The sequence below is a fragment of the Phyllostomus discolor genome, chromosome 3, assembly GCF_004126475.2.
Source record: "Phyllostomus discolor isolate MPI-MPIP mPhyDis1 chromosome 3, mPhyDis1.pri.v3, whole genome shotgun sequence".
NCBI classification, from domain to species: domain Eukaryota; kingdom Metazoa; phylum Chordata; class Mammalia; order Chiroptera; family Phyllostomidae; genus Phyllostomus; species Phyllostomus discolor.
In genome coordinates this window covers 191,788,269-191,814,422 of record NC_040905.2, presented here as the reverse complement: position 1 = coordinate 191,814,422, position 26,154 = coordinate 191,788,269, and the positions used below count along the sequence as shown (strand labels likewise).

The following is a 26,154-nucleotide window of genomic DNA, read 5'->3' as shown; positions in this document are numbered from 1 at the left end:
ATGACAAACCTACAGCCAGCATCATATTCAGTGGGCAAAACTACAAGCGTTCTACTTGAGATCAGGAACAAGAGAGGGATGTCCACTCTCATCACTTTTATTCAACATAGTTCTGCATGTCCCAGCCAGAGCAATCAGGCAAGAGAAAGAAATAAAGGGCATCCAAACTGGGAAGGAAGAAGCAAAAGTGTTACTGTTTGCAGATGACATGATTCTTTCTATATAAAACTCTAAAGACTCCAACAAAAACACTATTAGAAGCAATGAGCAAATACAGCAAAGTTGCAATACACAAAATCAATGTACAAAAATCTACTGCTTTTCTAATATGAACAATGGAACTTCAGAAATAGAAATAAAAAAAACAATTCCTTTTGCAATTGCAACAAAAATCATAAAATACCTAGGAACTGAATTAACAAAGGATGTGAAAGTTCTATATCCTGAAATCTACAAAATATTATAAAAAGGATTGAAAAAGCCCTGGCTGGCATAGCTCAGTGGACTGAGCGTGTGCTGTGAACCAAAGCATCTCAGGTTCGATTCCCAGTCAGGGCACATGCCTGGGTTGCAGGCCACGGCCCCCAACAACTGCACATTGATGTTTCTCTCTCTCCTTCTCCCTCCCTTCCCTCTCTAAAAATAAGTAAATATTTTTTAAAAAAGATTCTCTTCTTATCTTTAAAAAAAGGGATTGAAAAAGATAATAAAATGGAGAGATATTCTGCGCTCAATTGGAAGAATCAACATAGTTAAAATGTCTGCATTACTCAAAATAATACACAGATTTGAAGCAATCCTCATCAAAATCCCAATGTTATTTTTTAAAGAAATAGAACAAAAAAATCATCAGATTTGTGGAACCACGAAAGACCCCAAACAGCCAAAGCAATCCTGAGAAAAAAGAACGAAGCCAGAGGTATCACAGTCCCTGGCTTCAAATTATACTACAGAGCTACAATAATCAAAACAGCATGCTACTGGCAGAAAAACAGACACACAAACTAAAGGAACAGAACTGAGAGCCCAGAAATAAAACCACATGTATATGGGCAAATAATTTTTGACAAAGGAGCCAAAAAACAGACAATGAAGGAAAGAAAGCCTCTTCAATAAATGGTGCCGGGACAATTGGAAAGCCACATGCAAAAGAATTAAAATAGATTACAGTGTGTCCCATGTATAAAAAATTAATTAAAAATGGATCAATAACCTAAATATAAGATCTGAAACAATAAATTACATAGAAGAGAACACAGGTATGAAACTTATGGATCTTGGTTTTAGAGAGCATTTTATGAATTTGACGCGAAAGGCAAGGGAAGTAAAGGCAAAAAGAAATGAATGGGACTATATCAAACCAAAAAGCTTCTACACAGGAAAAACACTGCCAACAAAACAAATGGGAGATGATATTTGCAAACAACATCTCCACAAAGGGGTTACTATCCAAAATATACAAAGAAGTCACACAACTCAACACCAAACAAATAATTCAGTTAAAAAATGGGCAGTTGCCCTGGCTGGTATAACTCAGGGGATTGAGTGTGGACTTCGAACCAAAGGGTCACTGGTTCGATTCCCAGTCAGGGCACATGCCTGAGTTGCACGCCAGGTCCCCAGTATGGGGTGCATGAGAATCAACCACACATTGATATTTCTCTCCTCTCTTTCTCTTTCTCTTCCCCTCCCTCTAAAAATGAATAAATAAAATCTTTAAATTTTTTTTTAAAAATGGGCAAAGAACCTGAACAGACACCTCTCCCAAGAAGACATACAAATGACCAACAGATATATGAAAAGATATTCAACATCACTAGCTTTTAGGGAAATGCAAATCAAAACTACGATGACACACCACCTCACACCTGCTAGAATGGCTATTATCAACAAGACAGGTAATAATAAGGGTTGGAGAGGTTGTGGAGACAAGGAACCCTCATTCTCTGCTGGTGGGAATGTAAACTGGTACAGTCACTATGGAAAACTATATGGAGGTTTCTCAAAAAATTAATAATGGAGTTACCATATGACCCAGCAATCCCTCTTCTGGGTATCTACATGAAAAACTCAAAAACATTTATTCACAAAAATATATGAACCCCTATGTTCATTGCAGCATTAGTCACAGTGGCCAAGACATGGAGATGACCAAAGCATCCTTCGATAGAGGACTGGATAAAGAAGATGTGGTACGTATATACAATGGAGCACTACTCAGCCATAAGAAAAGATGAAATACCACCATTTGCAACAACATGAATGGACCTTGAGAATACTATGCTAAGCAAAATAAGTCAGAGAGAGCTAAGAACTATATGATTTTGTTCATATGTGGGATATAAAACCAAAACTCATAGACCCAGACAACAGTGTGGTGGTTAGCACAGGGAAGGGCGTGGGGTGTATTAAAGGGTAAAGGAGGCCAAATACATGGTGACGGAAGATGATGTGACTTTGGGTGGTGGGCACACAATGCAATACACGGATCATGTACCACAGGAAAGTACACTTCAAACCTGCGTGATCTTGTTCACCCCAGCAGTATACAAAAAGGACACATCATGACTATGGGGTTTACCACAAAAATAAAAAATCCATATAACCATTTTTAAATCAATCAATGTAATCCACTATATTAAAGAATATAGGAGAAATCATGTAAGTATCTTAACCCATGTGCAGAGATAACCATTTAATGGAATTTCACACCTATTCATGATAAAAATGCTCAGCACACTAGAAACAGAAGAAAATTTCCTCAACCTGATAAAGGGAATTTTCATATTAGCCAAAAGTAGAAGAATCCAAATATCCATCAACTGATGGATAAATAAAATATAATCCATGCAATGCAATACCCCTTAGCAATCAAAAGGAACAATATACTGATACACACCATGACACAGATGAACCTACAAAACATTATGCTAGTGAAAGAAATCAGTCACAAGACCACATATTGTGTGATTCCATTTACATAAAATGTCAGAATAGGCAGATTTATTAAACAAAGTAGATTAGTGGTTTCCTACAGCTGGGGCATTAAGGAGAAATGTGAAGTAACTGCTAATGAGTGTGAGGTTTCTTTTGGGGGTGATAAAAATATTTCAATATTGACTGGAGTGATGGTTATACAACTCTGTGATTGCACTAAAAACCACTGAATTATACACTTTAAATGGAAGAAGTGGATGGTATTTAAAATACATTTCAGTAAAGCTGTTACAAAGAAATACATACGGCCCAAAATTTAAGGACTGGAAGAGGAAGGCACACGTGAAGAGATACTTGCAAATATGTGAATTACCACCACATATCACCTCCACTGCAGAGACTACTGAAACAGAAATGAGGTGACTTGGTTCTAAGACATAAATTTGTAAAATATATACTGTGTCCTTTTAAGAATCTTTTTAAGAAGCCAAAAATATCTAGGCTGAGACAGAGGTAGCTATAAAATTCCTCTAGGCCTGAACAATAACCTTATTTGAAAATTAATTGTCTAGCTGTGAACAGGGAACAATATCTAATAATGGTAAGAATAACAATAATCAGAATTAGCCTCATGATACAGCTGCAAACAGAACTCATAAGATGTGTCAGACACTGTAACAGAATGGCATACATCATCTCCAATCCTCTCAACACTCACATAATGAAGATGAGAAAGTTGGGATTCAGAGATATTAAGTGACTTGCCTATTCAGGAATCAGAGAGCAAAGCTAGGTGTGAACTTAAGACAACCTGTCTCTAAAAGATGTGACCTTGTACCACACTACCTCCAATTTTCAAGAAGGTATAAAGCTTCAAAGCAGACAAAAATAACAAAAGAGACTAGTCACAAATGTCCTAATATGGAATTTCAAAATTTTAAAGCTTAAAGGAACCTCAGAGAACATCTACACAACCACCTCATTTTACAAATGAGACAACACTGTCTTTGCAGTCTCTGATCAGCCTTAGCTGTTCTTATTTCTACTACTTCCCGGCCTCCAATAGACTTTTAGGCTATCTGCAAGACTCTCCCGGTAGTATCAGCATAAACCAAATGAGGAATCACAGAAGAGCTAAGTTTCAGATAGTCATGGATTTGCTGAATAAACTCCCCAAAATTCATGTTTTTAGACTGTAATAACAATAAAAATAAATAAATGTTCCTGTTACTTGCCTTGTATACAGAATTCTGGTTACACAGAATTTGTAATACTGATTTATTGCTGCTTTGAACTCTTACCTTTATGCCCACGAGAAACATGGTATAGAGGAACACAAGATTATGCTTTGCTATTGCCAGATGTTCAGTGTGCTGAAATGTGAAGATAATTGACCCCAGCAGGGTTACTTTGGCAGGGCTGAAAATAAAATACACTTTAAGTCAGTAAGTATTAAACATGGTCTATGTCTGTATTCCTCAGAGTACTCTACAAAGTAATAATTTAATGAGTTATTAATAGATGTAACACAAAAATGAGTTCTGTGACTATACTAATAAAGTTATGGAAATACTAAGCTATATAAAATTAAATACCTTTCTTGACAGCATAACGTATCAGATTTTAGAAGGTTCATACATACTGTGACCCTCTGATAAGTACATTTCTATATGCAATATATCTGAAACACAGTTGATCACATAACACTTTTTCACAAAAGAAGATCTGAACGTCCCATGTTCTACAGTATAATCTGGGAAAAGTAGATTAGTCCTGAAAAACCTTACAATGCTAAGCAAAGCTCTTTGGGTGGGATGGGGAAAGGAAAAGAAAGCCCTGATTAGTATTTTCTCATTTCCATTGTGTAAATATTCCCATCACAACCAGCTTCAGGCTGCTGTGTAAAATAGAGAGAAGTTATACACATAAAACAGTATGAGCTACCTCCAGCACATTATTTAACTAACTCCCACACAGAATATTTGCATTAGGTCATATCTTAGTAAATTAATGCTGAACATGTAAAGTCTGTGTTAATCTGTAAGTATGAAGCACTACTTTCATGTCATATATTTGCCATTTATTTAAAGCATCTGTCCGTTAACAGATTATCTAGCTCTTTATGATTACAACTGTAGAAAGATAAACAAACTCTTAGAATGCCACACTGCAAAATATGACATTTAAAAGCCCCTACAAGCATTTTTTATGGAAAAATAAATTGTTAACTTAATTATTACAAGCTAAGAATTGAGTTCAAAACAGGGTTAGGTTTTGGCAACAGGAGTTTGGACTTTGCTTAACAATGATCAGGCAGTATTCCTGTTTTGGAAAAGTGGTCTAAACTTTTGACTGTGTATTTCTATTGATAAAAAAGTATTTTAAGATGCTCCCTAAAATGTGTTTATAAATTAATTTGTAAATTATATGCATGGACAACTGTATTATAAAATGTACACAAAATTGGCATTTTAACAGGGTGAGATAAAAATCAAATGAAATTAGGTTTGTCTTAAGGTCATTTTGCTACTCTGTGCTTCTAATAGTTTTGTTTCTGTGCCATAATGTCTCATCACAGGCATCCTCTTAGCAAACACACATTCCATTCTGGATTACGTTCTCTTATAGCATAAATCCAGAGACAATGAATATGATAAATGAGGATTATAGACAATAAATTGGGGCAGGGAATTGGAAAAGGGCTAGGATTTAGGAAAGTCAGTGAGATTGGTTAGGAAGATCAGGAAGCATTTAGAAAATTCTTATAGTAGTCCAGATGACACTAATAAATAAACTATCTGCTTCCAAAATACACTGGTAGAATAGGCATAGGATAACAGTTATAGGCATTCCGATTCCAAAAGGGAAAAAAACAGAAGACGACAGTGGTCACCAGTCCCAGACAATTTCAAAATCCAGCAGGGCAAATTCCATTAGGTTCTGAGGCCTGCGAATAATCCTCTATGGCTTGAAGAAGTCTGAGTCTGCAGTTCCAACCTGTGCACTCCTGGCTCTGGCCTTCGCACCTCTGACTCCAGCCTGTGAGCCTGGCCTCGGGCCTCTAGGCACATAGCTCTCACCTTAAAGTCATTCTTCCCTTTCCTTGAAGGGTAGCACATGTTTGCAGCTGAGCAGTTTTATCAGCCTGTTTCCTGCCTGTACAATTTTTGGGAGTCTGACAGCATTCTTTTATTTCATCTTATCTCTGCCCCTTTCAGTCCAAGCTGGCAATGTTTCTAGTGATATAACATCTTCAAAGACCTTGTGGATCTCTGGTGTATGACACAGGACCCATGCCATTAGTCAAAAAGGTCCTTCACAGATCTTTTCTGGATAATCCCTCCTCTAGTCCTGGTGTCTGCTGTGATAGCTGAATGGGTCCATGTGTCACATGCCTAATGTCTTTAAACGCTAGCAAAAACTATCCAGCAACATCCCTGACTTTCTTTTCACAGCAGGTTTTCCTAAGAATGACTCGCCTAATTTTGCATCTTTTGCAGTCTAGACTGGCTGAGAACTTCCTAAATTATCAAGTTTTGGTTTCCTTACTTAGCAGTTATTCCTTCAATTCAAACCTTTCCTCTCACACTTTGTAATAAGCGGCAAGGAAAAACCAATCCACACCTTCAACGCTTTGCTTCCAAATATCTTCAGCTAAATATCCAAGTTCATTGCTTACAAGTTATGCTTTCCACACTTCAGCTAAGTTTTCTGCCACTACATAAGTGAATCATCTCTCCATTTCTAGTATCCATTTCTAATATCATGCTCCCCATTTCCTTCTGAGCCCTCACCAGCACTCTAACATTCATACTTCTACCAACATTCTGTTTATGAAAATATATGTATTCTCTAAAAGCAAATAGGCTTCCTGCTGTGCAAAAGTATTTGATAATAGATATGAAAACTTAAATACATACACACATCCACAGAATATCATACTAGACAAAAATCATAATTGCCTGACAACCTGCCAATTACTCATTCATCTAATATTTATTGAGGGTCTACTATGTGGTAGATGCTTGGGATACAAAAGCAATCAAAAAAGACAAAAATCCCTGTCCTTGGCCTTTTGTATTCTTTGAAGTCGGGGGGAGAGCCAAAGGGAGAGGAGAATAAACAATGAATAATTATACAATATGATAAACATTATACAAAAGAAAAAATAATAGAAGGAAATGTTCCAGTTTTAAACAGGATAGTCCTCAATGAGAAGGTGAGCTTCGAGAAAATACTTTGAGCAAAGTAGATAGGGAGGTAGATACCTGCAGAAAAAAATTCTAGGCAAAAAGAAAAGCTAGCATTAAGCCAAACCACACCCGGCTTTTTCAAGAATTGAGTGCCGTGAACAAGGTAGTAAGAGCAAGGTAGTAAGAGCAAGGTAGTAAGAGGTGAAGTCAAAGCAGACTGGGTGTAGGGGGGAGCCATCTTGGAGGGCCATTTGGGGGAGTCACTGCAAGGTTTTGAACAGAGGAGAAATGCACTTTGACTTCGGTTTTAAAGTCCCAAGAAATGGCTTATAAAAAATGTTTTCAAGGAGAAAAATTTCCCCTTAATTACACTAATGCCTTATTTATAACAGTATCAACCAAAGCCTTCTTTGTTCTATTTCTCAACTACCTCATTAAAGCTTTAAGAAGCACTTTCCAAGTTAAATATCTTGGAATTTGTTGGTTCTCAAACATATACTTCACCATCCATACTGCTTCTCAACCTTCCTTTTTAATCCATTCTAACGAGCCTATTTTCACATGAAGTCTTTCCTTGCCTTGCTTATTATAGCTGCCATTCCCTAAATCATCTTCTTCTTGAATTGTGGAAATAGTAACTGTGCTTCTCTGTTTCATTTTCAGGTACATCAGGGATCCATTTGTGACTTATTTAATACTGGGCCAGTGTCTTTATAGAACATCTAACAGTCAGATTTCCTTGAGTGGACACAAAAGGTAGTTTGCATTGAACAAGTATAGAGTGGGTTATTTCCTCTAATCTTTTTCATACTGTTATATACGATTAAGTTTAACTTTCATTTTTAAAGCAACTGATAGGGCTTTAAAATAATGTACTGATTTGTTCTCATAAGCTTGACATTTTACTAAAAGAACTATGTAAATTTGAAATCTGGGTGGTTTCATTAATGAAAATGCCAAGAGACTGCAAGTGAGATTCATTTCCATCCAGAGAAGTCTGTGCCTATGTAATTCTCTCTCCATAATTTCATACTCTTCCCACAATTCTCTAACAATCTAGATGTTTTTGTTTGATTTCATTTCCTAAAGGGAAGAACCCAAAGATAAATAAATCGATATATATTTTAAAAACGACAGTTGAGAAATCAGACTTTTTGAAAGAATAAGGTTTCCTGGGGTTTTTCCCCATTATTGTTACTGTTTATTTTTTTCACCTATGTTTCATCCACACTTAGAATCCACAAAATGTTTTTAAAAAGAACCTTGGTGAAATCTAAGGACAAAAAGCCAGGTCTTAGTATAGTTGATACCAACTCACTAGGACATCTTCAGCCATTCATCAGCTTGTGGTCTCCAACTTCCTCTTACCAGCTGCTCAAAATTCGTGATTACGCTACCACCTGCCCCTAAAAATAAGAAAATAAAACAAGAATATTTAGCCAAATTTTCTATAGAAAATATTTTAAACAAAGCCATATTACCTCCTGACTTATAATCCCAAGAGGATCCCCAAAATATAATTGAGCAAAAATATAATTTTGGGAAGAAGAAAAAAGTTGCCTTGTACATTTATGGTACTAACACTGTTGCAGCCCTTCCCCTACACAATTACAGCAGTTGTCTATTACACGGTAATTAAGGTTAAAACTGGGTCCTCAGGCACAGAGATATAGCTAGAGGTTTGTTGCAAACCTGACAAATAAAATTCAGTGCTTTATCATTTCTTTCTCTGATATTAGTTATGGTTAAACAGAGTAAAACAAGAGATTGGAGAAATCTGTTCAATTCCTACATGCTAAAGAACTCAACAATAAAGGTAAGTAATGCAAAGTAGACATGAACCTATATTCAATCATATTTACCATTTTCAGTTATTCAGAATTAAAAAACAGCAATTTTTTATATGCACTATATAATTTCTGTAAACTTATTTTATTTATGATGGAACTATACCTTAATTAATTATTAACCCCTCTGGTGCTGGGGTTGATAATAAAACCAATCATAAAAATTTTACATTGTAAAACAGTTGGGATCAAAATAATGGCTAATGGCTGATACCTGCAAAAAGTGCTGGTTTTGAATTAACTTTACTAGCTAACAGAAACAAAGCTTCCACCCCCCAAAAAGACTGTTATTATAAGAGCATGTGGTCCCCATTAATGCAACTAGAGAATTGTTCAGTAGTCGTAGCACACCAATAACAGTATTTATGAACACGCACTGTTAATATTACCTCGGGCCCATCCAATAGCTATCATGACTATCCAGCCATTTTTGTAATAGCTATTAGCATGTGTGACTCCACCTACTATTTTCCAAGTTCTGGTCACCTCCTTCATTCCTGCAGCCAAGAGTTGAACAGGTAGCAAAGAATAGCCCTGGGAAACTAGGTCATATGGGCAAAAAAAAATAATATACCTGAAATTAAAATTTAAACATTTTAATATATAAATAGAATCAAAACAGAAATAAAAATATAGCATATCAGCAATAACAATTTGGCAAAATTCAACAAACATAAATATAAACTCCAATAAGCATAGAATTTGACTTCAAGAACACCAGATTGGGTAGAGTCAGTTTAAAAAAAAAAACCATGAAGCACATATAATAATCTGCCAAAAAGTCATGATCAGAGGGGAATTTCATCCTGTTTGGGCTACTGAATATTTTATTTATGCAAAAAATATTTACTGAGTTCCTAATTTGTGCCTATACTCTTCTAGAAGCTAAGTGCTGAGTCCACTGAAAAAACAGAGCAAATATATAATCACTTCTCTAGCTACAGTGCATTTTTTCTCCTCTGGGAAAAGGAATCAGAAGAGGGCCCGTGGTACCTAAGCAAGGGCTGCATTTCCACCCCACTAATATCTTTACCTGTGCCCCTTGGTGCAGTACATAAACTGGGACCTATACAATGAAAGGTCATGTGCTCAAGGAGACAGATTTGTGTTAAGGGAAAACATATTTTCATACAGCTGAAAGAAATGAAGCTTGTTCTTCAATTCAGTTGAGTAAGATTAAGTTTTAACCAATTAAAGCCTGATACTAGTTTAAGAATAATTCACTCCTCGGATGGATTATTTTTTGAAGCTTCATTTGTTCTAAGCATCTGTTCAAACAGTTTAGCAGTAGTGTTAAATTGGAAAACACTCTACTCCCCCCGCCCCGTTCCTAAAATATTCTCTAGCTGACAATTGTGTGCTTAAAGCAGAATGTATCGTCTTTCTAATGGAGAGATATGGAATACACTGTATGGTATTTCTTCTAAAAGAAGTTGTTAATCTTATTGCAATTCATGATTCATAAAGTAGGAATTCCTGAAAGTATTCATGGAATATGAAATCTCCTTTCCAAAATGCTGCTTCAGAGACCCAGTACAAGATGCAATGGTTTGTTCAGCCTGAGGCACTCTCTCCCCTTTATCTACACCTACCAATCCTTCCTATTCTTCAATGTCCCACTCTAACAGTGCTATCTATATACACTGACTCTGGGAGTTTCATCTTGTCTTAGTTTGTTTTATTTAATATTCTTAGTTCAGACTAAATAAATTCTAATGGCTCTATACAACTAAAACAATTGGTTCCTATGCCTAAACACATATTGTTCTTAATACATTTTTCTTCAGAATATACAGGATGGGGCAAAAGTAGGTTTACAGTTGTTAATGTGGAAAACACAATAATTAATAAACAATAATACAAGAATAAACTATGTCTTGCATACTCACAACTGTAAACCTACTTTTGCCACACCCTGAATAAAGGCTGCAACGCTCACAATAAAATAGACTTTAGATAACAGGAATAATTCGTCTTATTTTCCTCTCACCTAAACTAAGCATGATGAAAAGTAGTCCTGAATTAAATAATTTATTAACAGTTAATCTTGAGGCAAAATGCAAAATATATCAAATCAAAGAATCGGTTGATAATTTAAAAGCTTGAGAGAAAGAAGTAAGTTATGTAAGAGTAGTAAAAAGCTTTTTGAAAATGACTGGCATGATTTAAAAATTCTACATGTTCATGTAATATTTTGAAAGACCCTATCTACTTCTCTCTTTAAATATAAAACAAATTTCCAGGAAATCAGTTAAGAGATTGAGGGGGGAAATGAGTTACACTTAAATAAGCAATTTTAAAATGTATTTTTTAAATAAAATTAAAATATTTTGGTATACCCTGTAGATCACATTAAGAAAGAGGGATGGTATCAAAACTAAAACACTCAAATAAATAACAAAAACAAAAATACAAATGACCCAATTTTCATTCTGTTCACTGACACTATTTTCAACAAGTTAAAAACCTATACTATTACAAGGGCAATCCTGAACTTTTTATATTCAACTATGTAACATTATGATATACAATCTAAAATTTCTGGTTGTTGCTATTTTTAATGAATAAGTCTTTACTCCATTTAATCCGGTATCTCTAAAGTATACCTATAATAAGCTAACATTTAAAACAGGAAACAGTTCTCATTTCAAGTGTTAAATAGTCACAGGGCAAAAGAAAAACTGTTTATTGTGCCAGTAGACTTACCAGTAAACACATCAGACTAATGACTCCTCAAACAACCATTCCTGCTCTATAACACAAAGTAGTTTTTAAAAATCTCTTTAATGAATCACTCAATCAATACTCATTAAGCAACACTGTCCCTCTAATAAAAATTATTGTTTCACCTTTAACTAAAATTGTCACATCTAAGGAACTTTTAACTCATAAAGTGCCTTTAGAAAACATCAGAAAATAAGAAATGGAACATTCCAAACAAGAAATGGAATAAGAAGGCAATTGATTCTCATCCACTTTTTTCATCCATTTTAAGTCAACTAGGTTAATAAAGCGGGGAAATGACAAAGAACAGTGCTAAATAATAAAAATTAGTCTAAAACAGAATACAAACAGGATGCTAAGCCACTGACAAATGAAAGCTAAACCAGTTTAAATAAGAAAGAGGAAAGCAGAAATTAGGTTAGTACCAAGAGCTAAGCAGAAACTTCCCATGGTCAGTCACTGAGAACTCTGTTTTCATTCTACTATTAATTCCACGCCTGTATCAAAGACAGTATTACTTACCTAAGCCAAAACTGAACTATAAACCAAATATAGGACTACTGAATGACAGTCCTATAAAACTATACCTTTTCTTATGTTTTTCCTCATAAAAATACAGTCTCAGTTATGCAAATGTACAATATATAATATACACTTGAAGTTTAAGGAAAACAAACAGGGATACAAAAATCAATACACAGAAAAATTACAACATATTTATTTTCCCCAGGAACAGTTCTGAAAAGAAAAATCCTATGACAATGTACACTATCTTCCAAACAGTTATTTCCCTTTGCCAGTAGATGGCGCTAATCTCCAGATGTGAGCACTATGAGCAATTGTACTGAAGACCTTTCCAGTTAAGTGCATTCACAGAATCCCCTAGTTTAGCTTGCTAGAGTTTAAAGTAAATTCCAAACATCATTTTATCTCTCAAATTAAAAGCAAATCAAGCAAAGATTATAATATGTTTTCAACATTAAAACCACAAAAATAGTAAAATATACTGTGTCTTCAAGCAAGTATCATTCTTTTATATTTAAGGGTCTGTGAGAACAAAGACAACATTTGTATTTCCAGAATCCAAAACAATCTACTACATAAGCATAGACTAAAGAACTAGACACCATAGGTTTGAATCCTGGCTCCATGTTCTATCTGAGACATCTTGGGCAAGTTATTTAACCTTTCTTGCCTCAGTTACCTGGTTTGTTAAATGAGAATAAAATAGTACCTACCTTACAGGGTTCTTAAAAAGTTTAAGAGAGACAATATATGTAAAGCACTTAGAAAACTGGGACACAGTAAATACATCAGTGGTTGCTATTGTTATTTTGGAATAACTGCTAAAACTAGAACCGTTAAAAATGCTCATCAGCAGAAGAACAAAATATAGACAAAAATATAACGAATTATACAGCAGTGAGAGGGAATGTACTATAGCTACATGCAAGAATACAGATGAATCTTTGTAACACAGTGTTCACTGAAGAAATCAAGTCTTCATAGGGCTCACGATTAAATATAAAAAAACGAATACAAAGAATTTAGCTGACATATGGTAATAACTCAAAAAATATTAGTTATCACATTTATTATTCTACTCCTAATAGTTTCCACTGCCTCGGGTGCCCACTATTAATTTTTCCCATGGATACTATTTATAACATTTCCTTTTAAGACAAGTTACATATTCATTTAAAGATTATCAAGGTAAAAATAAACTTTAAGTGTTACTAACATGCTATATGTTTCACTGATATGGTTTTTTAATCAAAAGCACAGTTGTTCGCTTTAGATATAACAAAGCAGTCTCACTGGAATTACACCACTTTTTTAAATTTGATGAGTCAATCCTCTGAAGGATAACTGAATTTGATTTGCAAGAATCCAAAGCAACTTCTACTCACATTTTTTCTTCAGTTCAAAACTAAATTCAAAATAAATTAATGATAAATCTCATAAGCCTCCAAAAAATCCAACAGAATATGAAAAGAACAATTATTTATCAATCATAATCACTTGGACTTGGTGTAGTTGGTCGCATTCTTGATTTTTATCCTGTTGTATATCCGTGTGAATGGGTAGGTTCACAATATAAACTGCTTGGGGCCAAACACTTGATGGTCTTTGATATTTGAAGTGCTTCCACTAAAGATACATTAAAACAATGATAACAATAACCATCTCTGGGGCAGGATAATGGAGAAGAGGGTAAGAAAGAGACATACTTTGGGGATGGAGTTCCTTCCTTTGCACATGCATTAACTTTTAAGAACATAAAATATATTTTTTTAAGCTCCATTTACTAATAATTTATAAAACAATGTTTTAAATGTCTAATAGTTCACCATAATGGCAGCTTACCAGATTGAAGATGCTAGTAACACATTAGTGTTGTTTGCAAGAAACTTCAATGGAGGCTCTGCAAGCAGTACACAGGATAAAATTCCTCCACCAAAACAGTGGAGCATAGCAGTAAACCAACTTGAAATAGGATTCTTCCATGCCACCGCCACTGCTCCTGAAATGGTAAAGTAAAAATGTGATCTGAGACAGTTGTATACTAAACAAGTCCCAAGGTACCAGTGGCACTAAAGAAATAGTAAGCTCTTAATTTCATAATTTTCATGAATTTATCATTACTCAGTTGTGACAATTACAATCATAAACCATATCTTCTGTTCTTCAAATCAAGACTAAAACATTCTGTTAAGCTCTGGCCAGTGTGGCTCACTTCGTTGGAGCACCATCTCACAGACAGAAAGGTTGCAGGTTCAATTCCCAGTCAGAGCACATGCCCGGGCTGTGGGTTTGGTCCTCAGTCAGGGTATGTAGGAAAAGCAACCAATTCATGTTTCTCACCTCGATGTTTCACTCCTCCTGTCTCCCTTCCCTCTCTCTAAAATCAATAAGCATGTCCTTGGGTGAGGATTGAAAAAACAACATTCTGTCAAGACATGGGTGATTAGGGACAACTTTAAAATATTCCATTCAAGCTCTTATTGCCAGTTTCCTAGTAGCAGATTATTATAAACAATCTTCCCACCTACTGTTACCTTTTATTCCCAACCCTACTGCAAGCACTCCTAGTTGACATGTTAAAAATTTATATTATGAAAAATTTATAATCTTAATTAAAATATTAAAGCTGAAATAAACTAAGCTTTCAATATGACAGGATAAAATTAGAATACAATAAACCCAAAAGCAAAAAGTTGATGAAGACAGTCATTTACATTATCACAAAATGTCTCCTAGAAGATTACTTATTAATTATAGGGAAATAATAACTTTAGAGTTATTATTGCAAATGTCAGTATAAACAAATGATATCAAGTGACTCCTGACATAATGCATTAAGAACACGTTATTACTTCTGTGGTATTTCTACCAAAAATGTATAACTTCAACTAATCTAATCAGACACACCTAAATTGAGAGCTATTATGGGGGGGAACACCTGGCCTATATTTTAATGATGTCAAAGTCAAGAAACTCAGCAGGCTGATGAAATGTTCCAGATTAAATGACACTAAAGAGACAACAACTAAAAGTAATGCATGTCTTACTTAGATCATATCACAGAATATTTTTAGGTCTTTTTGAACAACTGATGAAATCTATATATGAATTGTGGCTTAGATAGCAGTACTGTATCACTATTAAACTTCCTGATTTTGATAACTGTACTGTGGTTTATAAAATTAACATACTTAAGTAATTAGAAGTAACTGAGCAAAATTCCTCCAATTTACACTCAAGTGGTTCTCAAAAATTAATTCGCAAAAATAAAAACAATCAGAAAATGCTCAAGTACAAACTTCTAGTTATACAATGACTAAGTTCTGAGGATCTAGAGTACAGTATAGCAACTGTAGTCAATAACACTGTATTGTATACTTGAAAGTTTCTAAGAGAGTAGAAATTGTTTTGTGGTATCGACAAGCTCACAAAAAAATGTAACTGCGGGGTGAGGGATGTGCTAATTAACTTGATTGTGGCAATCATTTCACAATACATATGTCTACTGAGTCATCACACTGTCACAGTACATCATACTGTACACTTTACATATACTTTTGTCAATTACACCTCAAAAGAGCTGGGGACCCTGGCTGGCACAGCTCAGTGGATTGAGTGCAGGCTGCAAACCAAAGTGCCGCAGGTTCGATTCCCAGTCAGGGTACATGCCTGGGTTGCAGGCCATGACCCCCAGCAACTGCACATTGATGTTTCTCTCTCTCTCTTTCTCCCTCCCTTTCTTCTCTAAAAATAAATAAATAAAATCTTTAAAAAAAAAGAGTTGGGGAAAAGTAAACAAATAGGGCTAACTATAAGTGCACTGACCCTTAACAACATGGGTTTTAAACTGCTTGGGTTCACTTATACATGGATTTTCCCCAATAAATACACTGGAACTCTGGTGTATCTCTCAATAAATATACTGAAATTTTTTAAATATTTGCAACAATTTGAAAAAACTTGCAGACGAACCACATAACCTAGAAATAGCAAAAAAATTAAAAGTTATGTATGGCATGAATTCATGCAATATAATACATATACAAAATATGTGTCAATCCACTGGTTATGTTATCAGTAAAGCCTCTAATCAACAGTAGGCTACTAGTAGTTAGTAGTAGTTACTTTGGGGCAGAGGGTTATAAGATACACAGATTTTGAAGTGGGAGGGATGTCCACATCCCTAACCCCCACTTCGTTCAAGGGTCAACTGCAGCTGGTGAATGTGAGTAGAGTATATAGGAGCACCTTGACCTATTCTAGCAACTTTTCTATAAGTTTGAAATTATCAAAGGAAAAAGGACAAAATAATTTAAAAAATAAACTAAACAAAAAAAACAAGGGACTTATAAAAATGAAAGTACAGATTAACTAAATAGATGCTAAAATGAAAAGATAAAGATGGGAAATAAATAAAACCAACCAAAAATTGTTGTTGAAAACGACCAATAAAGCAGATCATTGCACTGCAATGCGTAACATTAAAAAAAGTAATATTAGTTTTTTAATTAAAGGACAACAACATGTATTTAATCTAACGAAGGTGAAAACTATATTGGAAATGGACAACTTTCTAATAAACTATAAATTAGCAAAAACCTAAACATACAAATAACTATGGGAAAAAACTACACAGCAGTCAAAGATCAATCTAAAGAAAACAGCTAGACTCAGATAAATTAATTGGAAATAACTGGAAAACATTTACCAAATAGTTTTGGATTATTCATTTTTATACCACATAAACATTACAGAGTTCAGCAAAGTAGAAAAACTTTCTATTAAACAACATTATCCAATGTCAAAAATTATAAAGGAAAAAAAGAGAGAATGAGAAGAAAAAGGAAAGAAAAGAGTCAGGGAGGAAGGAAGGAAAGGGAAAGAGGGAGAGAGAGAGGAAGTTAGAAAGATACATTCTATAATTCTAACTTATGAGTGTAATGCACAAATACATTAATAACAAATTGGTGTCAGTAGTTTTTGAAGGAGAATAAATCATAACCATGTACATTTTATCCAAAGACTTTAATGAAGGTTCAATGTTCAGAAATTCATTAAAATCATTCACTATATTAACAAATTATTATATCAGACAGTAAAAGGTCACCCCCCAAAAAATCAACATTACTAATTTACAAAATAAACTACTAATTTAAGAAAGAAAAGTATTTAACCTGAATAAAGCCAAGGAAAAGATTTAGAAATTTTACTTCATCAAAATTTAAATTTTCTATATGACAAGAGAGTAAGATAAAATGTTTTTCAACCTACTTAGGGCAAATTCCAACAAATCAATAGAAAAAGAAAACAGAATAGAAAAATGGGCAAGTCACAAAGCAATGACTTGCAAAAATATATAAATTACTAAATATACCAATAAAAAAATCCTCAACTCATTCGTAATCAAGGGAAAACAAACTAGGACAAGATGTTATTTCACACACACTCATTAGGCAAAAGAAATTATAGCTTAACATTAGTAAATTGGCAAAGATGTGAAGAAATTCATATACCCTTGTGAGAGTATAAACAAGTAAAGGCATTTTGAAGAACAATTTGGAAGTACCAATTAAATTTTTATTCAACTGCACTTTACTTTCAATATTATTTTGTATTGGTTTCAGGTGTACAACACACTGGTTAGACAATCATACACTTTACAATGTGTTCTCCCCAATATTATCACCAGACATAGTTATTGCAGTATTACTGACTATATTCCCTATGCTGTATTTTACATCCCCATGCCTATTTTTTAACTGCCAGTATTTACTTCTTAATCCCTCACCTCTTTCACCCAGTCCCCTAACACCTCTGCCCTCTGGCAACCACCAACCCGCTCTCTGTGTCTGAGTCTGTTTCAGTTTTGTTTGCCCATTTATTCTGTTCTTTGGATTCCACATATAAGTGAAATCATGTGATATTTGTCTTTCTTAGACTGGCTTATTTCACTTAGCATAATACTCTCTAGGTCCACCCATGTTATCACAAATGGTAAGATTTCATTGTTTTATGGCCAAGTAATATTCCATTTTATATGTGTACCACCACTTTTTTGTCCACTCATCTGTTGACGGGCACTTGGATTGCTTCCACATCATGGCTTATGTAAATAGTGCTACAATGAACATAGGGGTACATATGGTCTTTCAACTTAGTGTTTTGTGTTCCTTCATATACATACCCAGAAGTGGAATCACTGAGTCACATGGCAATTCAATTTTTAATTTTTTAATGAACCTATATACTATTTTCCCAGTGGTAGCAACATCTGCATTCCCAATCAACAGTGCATGAGAAGTCCCTTTTCTCCATACCCTCACCAACACTTGTCATTTGTGGGTTTATTGATGATAGCAATTCTGACAGATGTGAGGTGACATTTCATCATAGTTTTAATTTGCATTTTTGATGATTAGTGATATTGAACATCTTTTCCTGTCTCTTGGCCATCTGTATGTCCTCTGTATGTTCTATTCCAGTCCTCTATCCATCTTTTAATTGAACTGCTGATTTGTTTGTGTTTTTTCTTGGTGTTGAGTAGTATGAGTTTTTTGTAAATTTTGGATAGTAAGCCCATTTCAGATGTATTATTAGCAAATATTTTCTCTCATTCAGTGAATTTGCCTTTTCATCTTTCTTTCTTTTTAGAGAGAGGAGAAGGGAGGGAGGATGAAAGGTGACAAACAACAATGTGAAAGAGAAATCTTGATCAGTCACTTCTCACAAGCGCCACAACCAAGGACCAAACCTACAACCTAGGCATATACCCTGACTGGGAATCAAACCTGCAACCTTTCACGTTGCAGGATGACACCCATCTGAGCCACACAAGTCAGTGCTTGTCTTTCCATTTTGTTGATCATTTCCTTTGAGGTGCAAATCTTTTAGTTTGATGAAGCCCTATTTGTGTATTTTTTTTTGTATCCCTTGCCTAAAGAGATATATCAAAAAAAATTGCTAAGAAAAATGTGAAGAGGTTTTACACCTATGTTTTCTTCTGTGAGTTCTATGGTTTTGTCTTACATTTAAGTATTTAACCCATTTTTAGTTTATTCTTGCATATAGTGTAAAAAGGTGATCTAGTTTCATTTTTGTTGTATCTATATAATTTTCCAAGCAACATTTATTAAATAGATTTTCTTTACCCCATTGTATGTTCTTCCCTCTTTTGTAACCTATTAATTGACAGAACAGTCATGGGTTTATTGCTGGGGTCTCTGCTCTGTGCCACGGATCTATGTCTGTTTTCATGCCATTACCATGCTCCTTTGATTACTAAGGCCTTGTAGTATAGTTTGTTACCAGGTGGCGTGATAACTCCAGATCTCTTTTTCAAGATTGCTGAGGCTACTCAGGGTTTTTCATGGATGTGTATAGTTTTTGATTATTTGTTCTAGTTCTGTGAAATACACCATTGGTATTTTGATAGGAATTGTGTTGATTCTCTAAATTGCTTTGGGTAATATGGATATTAAATGTTAATTCATCCTATCCATATGCACAATATATGCTTCTGTTTGTATCTTCTACAATTTCTTTCTTCAGTACCTTGTAATTTTCTAAGTACAGGTCTTTTACATCCTTGATTAAATTCACTCCTAGGTTTTTTTGATGAAATTGTAAATGGGATTATTTTCTTAGTTTCCAATTGTAATAGTTCAGCATTGGCGTATAAAAATGAAGCTGATTCTGAATATAAATCCTGTATCCTGCTACTTTAATTACTGAACTCATTTATCAGTTCCAACAGGTTTTGGTGGAATCTTTAGGGTATTCTATATAATAGTATCATGTCATCTGCAAATGATGACAATTACTTCCTCCTTTCCAATTTAGATGCCTTTTATTTCTTCTTGTTGGTCTGACTGCTGTGACTAAGACTTTGAGTAATGTGTTGAGTAAGAGTGGTGAGAGCAAACAATCCTGTCTTGCTCCTAATCTTAAGGGAAACACTTTGTTTTTCCCATTGTGTATGATGTTGGCTGTGGATTTCTCATACATGGGCTTTTACTATGTTAAAATATGTTCCTTCTATTTCCACTTTGCTGACAGTTTTTATTATAATTGGCATTGAGTATTGTCAAATGATTTTTCTCCATATATTGAGATGATCATATGAATGATTTTTATCAATTTTATGTGATGTATCACATTAACTGATTTGCAGATATTATACCAATCTTCACCCTAGAATAAATCTCACTTGATCACAGTGCATGATCTTTTTAACGTATTGCAGGATTCAATCTGTTAATATTTTGTTGAGGATATTTGCATCTATGTTTATTAGGAATATTGACCTATATTTTCTTCCTTTGGAGTGACTTTATCTGGCTTTGGAACTAGAATAATGCTGGCCTATTAAAATGAACTTGAAGTCTTCCCTCCTCTTGAATTTTCTGGAATAATTAGAGGATAGGTGTTAGTTATTCTTTGAATGTTTGGTAAATTCACCTGTAAAGCTATCAGGACTTTTGTTTGCTGGAAGTTTTTTGATTACTGTTTCAATTTCATTAGTTGTAATATGTTCAGATGTTCAGTTTCTTCTTTATTCAGTTTTGGAAGATTTGTATGTAACTAGGAATTCATCCATTTCTTTCAGATTGTCCATTTTGTTGACATATAGTTGTTCATAATATTTTCTTATATTCCTTTGTATTTCTATGGTGTCAGCTATTACTTTTCCTCTTTAATTTCTGATTTTATTTATTTTGGTCTTCTCTCTTTTTTTCTTGAGTTTGGTTAAAGGTTTGTCCATCTCATTTATCTTTTCAAAGAACCAGCTCTCAGTTTCTTTGATCTTCTGAATTTTTTTTTTACTCTATTTTGTTTATTTCTATTCCAATCTTTACTATTTCCTTCTACTCACTTTGGGCTATTTCTAGTTCCTTTAGGTGTAAGGTGAGTTTATTTAAAATTTTTCTTATTTTTTGAAGTAGTCCAATATTGCTATGAATTTCCCTCTTAGGACTGCTTTAACTATGTCCCATAGATTTTGGGTTGTGTTTTCACTTTCATTTGTTTCAAAATATCTTTTGATGTCTTCCTTGATCTCACTGGTAACCCTTTCATTGTTTAGTAACATGTTGTTTAGCCTCTATGTGTTTGTGTGATTTTCAGGGGTTTTTTCTTGTAACTGATTTCTAGTTTCACCCCATTGTCAAGGTTGGAGAAGATACTTGATTTCAATCTTCTTGAATTTACTGAGACTTGTCCTGTGTCATAACATGTGGTTTATCCTGGAAAACATTCCAGCGTACTTGGAAAAAATGTATATTCTGCTACTTTGGGATGAAATGCTCTGAACTTATCAATTAAAATCATCTGGTCTAGTGTGTAGTTTCAGGCTGTTTCCTTTTTGATTTTCTGTCTGGAAAATCTATCCATTAATGTCAATGGGGCATTAAAATCCTCTACTCTGTACTACTGTCAATCTCTCCCTTTATGTCCATCAAGATTTGCTTTATATATTTAGCTCTTCCTATGTTGGGTACATAAATATCACATGGGTTATAGCTTCCTGTTTGATTGATTTCATTACCATTATGTAATGTCCATCTTTGTCTTTTGTAACAGTCCCTGTTTTAAAGTTTATTTTGTCTAATATAAGTATTGCTACTCCAGCTTGTTTCCATTTACAATAAATATTTTTCTATCCCTTTACAATCTTTGTGTGTATTTCATTCTGAGATGTGTCTTTGTATGGATCTTGTTTTTTTTATTTTTTTTATCTTCACCCAAAGATATGTTTATTGATTTTTGCGAGAGAGAGAGAGAAACGTCGATCAGTTACCTTCCATACATGCCCTAACTGGAGATGAAACCTGCAACCTAGGTATGTGTTCAGACAGGGAATCAAATCCACAACCTTTTAGTGTATGGGACAACACTCCAACTGAGCCACCCAGCCAGGGTGGGTCTTGTCCTCATCCATTCAGCTAACCTATATCCTTTGATTGGAGCATTTAATCCGTTTTCATTTAAAATGATTTTTGATAGGAATATAGCTATTGCCAGGTTTTTAATAATTATTTTCCTTTTCTTTTATTCTTAAGAAGTTCCTTTAACTTTTCTTGTAATACTGGTTTAGTGATAAGGAACTACTTTCTTGTCTGGGATGCTCTTTATTTCTCCTTCCATTTTAAATGGCATCTTTGCTGGGTAGTTGGGCTCTGTTGGGCTTTCATCACTTTGAACATTTTGTCCCAATACTTTCTGGCCTGAAATGTTTCTGTTGAGAAGTCAGCTGAAAGTCATAATTATGAGAGCTCCCTTGTAGACAGCTATCTCTTTCTCTTGCTGCTTTTAAGATCATCTCTTTGTCTTAACATCTGCCATTTTAATTATGATATATCTTGATGTGGGCCTCTTTGGTATCATCTTGTTTGGGACTCTGAGCTTTCTGGAATTGTATGTCTATTTCCTTTGCCATTTTGAGGACGTTTTCATTCATCAGTTCTTCACTTAGGTTCTCAATCCCTTGCTTTCTCTGTTTTCCTTCTGGTTGTGCATGTTAATACCCTTGATATTGTACATGGTCCCTTAACCTGTCCTCATCTTTTAAAATTCACTTTTGTTTTCACTGCTCTGATTGGGTATATGTTATCTTGTCTTCCAAATTAATGATTTGTTCCTCTGCTGCATCTCATCTTGTTGATTCCTCCTAATGTATTCTTTATTTCAGATATTGTATTCTTCATATTTTACTTGTTCTTTTTGATGGTTCCTATGTCTTTTGTTATGCTATCTCTTTAAGCTCTCACTTGGTTCATCCATTCTTCCCCTATGTTCTTCAAGCATCCTTATAACCATTGTTTTGAACTCTGTATCTGATAGACTGCTTGCCTGTACTTTATTTAGCTATTTTTCTAGGGAATTCCCCTGTTCTTTCATTTGGGGCATATTTCTTTGTCTCTCTATTTTGGCGCCTTCTCTGTATTTGTTTTTGTGTATTAGGTGGATCTGCTATATCTATATCAGTCTCGGTATGATGGCCATATGTAGTAGGTGTCCTGTGGGGCTCAGTGGTGCCATCTCCCTGATCACCTGAGGCAAGTGATCCAAGAATGTCCTTCATGTGGGTTATGCAAGCCCTCATGTTGTAGTTCAGTCTGGACTGCTATTGGCCCACCCATGGGTGGAACTGACCCTCGGGCTGACTATAAGGACCAACACTGACAACAGTATATGAGCTACTATGTGGCGGCTGATCTTACAAAGCAGAACTCACCCCAGAAGGATCTGGTCCTGCCAAAATATCCCTTTAGGAGTGCTGCTTATGGATCTAATTGGGTCATGTTCTGATGTGGTCTCAAACCTGCCACTGGGTATTGGTTTGGAGCCACTTAGAAGGGATTCTGGTGCAGATCAACATCAGAAGGTGCCTATGGCTGGCCCTAGACTACCTCTTTGGAGCTACAAAGTGATCCACAGTCTGTGGCTATGTCTGTTAAACCTGGGTGTACATGGGAGGGGCCATGCCAAGGGAGACTTACACCAGTACCACGCCCAAGAGCCAGTCAGCATAAGGCTCAAGGCACCCTGAGATCTGCCTCCACATTCTGGCTGCATGTTAGGCTCAGTCACTAAAAGAGCCTCTGGCAGTATGCAAGTTGCATGAGTAGGTTCTCAGTTATAAGGTAGGAACAAGTGGTATTCACAATGAGTGTTCATATTAAAACTCAGCCCCAGTGCTGAACCTGAGGCCATCCAGCAAAAGTCTAAGGGTACACCAAGGGCAGCTACACATGTATGGAGCCTGCAAACCTTTGTGGTGGAACAGGAACTCAAGGAGCAGTCAGGGTCAGGCCAGCAGAGTTCATCAGGCTAAAAGATTAAGATTTGGCCAGGTGGAGGGAGGGCTCTGCATAAAAATGATGGTGGTGGTGAGCACTGAAGGAAAAATGGCTTAATTCCAGAACCACAAAATTCAGTCTCTTCCTGTCCGTCTCTGCCATCTTGAGTCTGCTCAGACCTCCTTGCTGTCTTCCAAGAAAGTCTAGACCGTGGGCACAGACTGACTGCAGCCAGCTGACTCCTCTACAGAGTGTGAACTTGGTAGGGCGAGGCCACAGGGATTTAGAAGAGTGGGGCTAGTGCATTCCCCCAGGCGAATGACACCTGGAGGGGAGTGCTCCACCCAGGAAAGACAGCCTTTGCAGGCAGTGTGGGAGATGGACTCAGCACAGGGACCTTGTGCCTTCAGCCCTCTCCCTGTATGACTCCAGTCTGCTCTGAGCTCCTATTTCTCTGCTAGAACCCAAGATGTACGTTCACAAACAAGATTTTGTGCACTAGTCCTTTAAGAGGGCACCTGGTTTTCTGTTAGACCCCAATTTCTCCCTGGCTGACAGAACCCCACTGATTTTCGGAGTCAGATGTTATGTAGCCTCCCATTCCCAGCTCTGGTACTCCTGGGTAGGGGATGCAGCATGAGTTTGAGACCCCCCAATCCTTATGGGGGGAACATCTGCAGCTGAGATATGCCTGTGGATTCTCTACCACTGCAGGTAGGTGTTGGACCAGGCCTTTACACAGCTCTCTCCTTCCTATCTGTCTGGATGTGGCTTCATCTGCAATTCTCGGTTATAAGACTTCAGTTTAGCTAGTCTTCAGTTGGTTATTCAGGTTGACTGTTCTATAATTTAATTGTAATTCCAATTTGGTCCCAGGAGGAAGTCAGTGTAACTCCCAGCTAGTCTGCTGTCATCTTGGATCCTCCACCATCTATGTGTCTTCTGTGGTGAGGTGTCTATCCAGAGCTTATGCCCATTTTTTAAATTGGGTTTTTTGTTTTCTTATTGCTGAGGATTAAGGGAATGCACACACACACACACACACACACACACATATATTTGGATACCATTCCTTATGGAATACGTGTTTTGAAACACTTTCTCCAAGTGTATGGCTTATCTTAAAATCAGAAGACTAACATCCACAAAAATGTCTTCCTCTCCTCCTCTCCTGCCATATGTGTATAGTCACTGTTCAATATTGCCCCATTCCATGATGACTGACTAATTACAACACTGGTCAGTCGGCACAGGAAATGAGTATGATCTTTCCCTCTGGTCAATGGACGCTAGCTACCGTACTGAGCAATCCTTATGTTGAAAAGCAATACGGAGTGCTTAAGAGTATGGATTCTAGAGTTTAATTGCCCAGGTATAAATCCTGGCTCCAGTACTTACTTTGTAGTGAACTCAACAACTTCACTGTTTGCTTTCTCACATCTTCACAGATATTTATATATGTACCTACATATACATATATATCACATCACAATTAATTTCCCTTAATATTAACACACATTGGAGAGGCTGCTATGATTCTATACCAGCTTTGTAACCTTTTTATAGGACTCTAACCTCTCCAGGCTTAAAGTTCAACTTGCATGAAATGGGAATAACATATAACTTATAAGGATTTAAGATGTGAGGATATATATAAAACCATATATTTACTACCTAGTACATGGCAGACACTTATTGATTTATCAATTGAATGGATTGACAATGACCACAGAAAAAAGAAGTAGGCAAAATGCAACCCTTGGGCTGCTTCTGACACAGTTCTGAGCCAAACCTATAGTTCTTGTGAGTTCTTATTGCGAGGCTGGCATGAGAAAGGCACATCATGGCACTAAAAAAGTACTCATAACACCAACAGTCTTAATTAATCAAAACTAAGATTTTATTAGGAAAAAAACAAAACAGAAAAAGAACAGAGTTGAAGGAAAGTTCTCCCTCACATCAGCACTAATTTTCAAAATTATGTCACCCAGAATAATTTCTCTAACTCAAATAGGCCTTTCTATAACAACTGTTTTCAGTACACACACTAAGGCAACACATTTTACGGCATGATAAAATCTTAAGGCAAAGTTCTTTGGGGGCTATGTTCCTTTGCATATATCATACTGG

General features: G+C 35.6%; 1 protein-coding gene across 3 annotated transcripts in view; it reads right to left on the bottom strand.

The window, feature by feature from the left end:
• Nucleotides 1-26,154, bottom strand: part of TMEM38B (transmembrane protein 38B) — a 50,440-nt gene that overhangs the window by 16,576 nt on the left and 7,710 nt on the right. For 2 of the 3 annotated variants that reach the window (XM_028530617.2, XM_036022001.1), the window contains exons 2-5: nt 14,069-14,225; nt 9,367-9,551; nt 8,449-8,536; nt 4,239-4,356 (exon numbers count right to left, since the gene is read on the bottom strand). In XM_028530617.2, coding sequence (XP_028386418.1) covers nt 4,239-4,356; nt 8,449-8,536; nt 9,367-9,551; nt 14,069-14,225 — 548 coding nt within the window. The remainder of the gene's footprint in view (nt 1-4,238; nt 4,357-8,448; nt 8,537-9,366; nt 9,552-14,068; nt 14,226-26,154) is intronic. The other variant, XM_036022000.1, reaches the window with a different exon arrangement.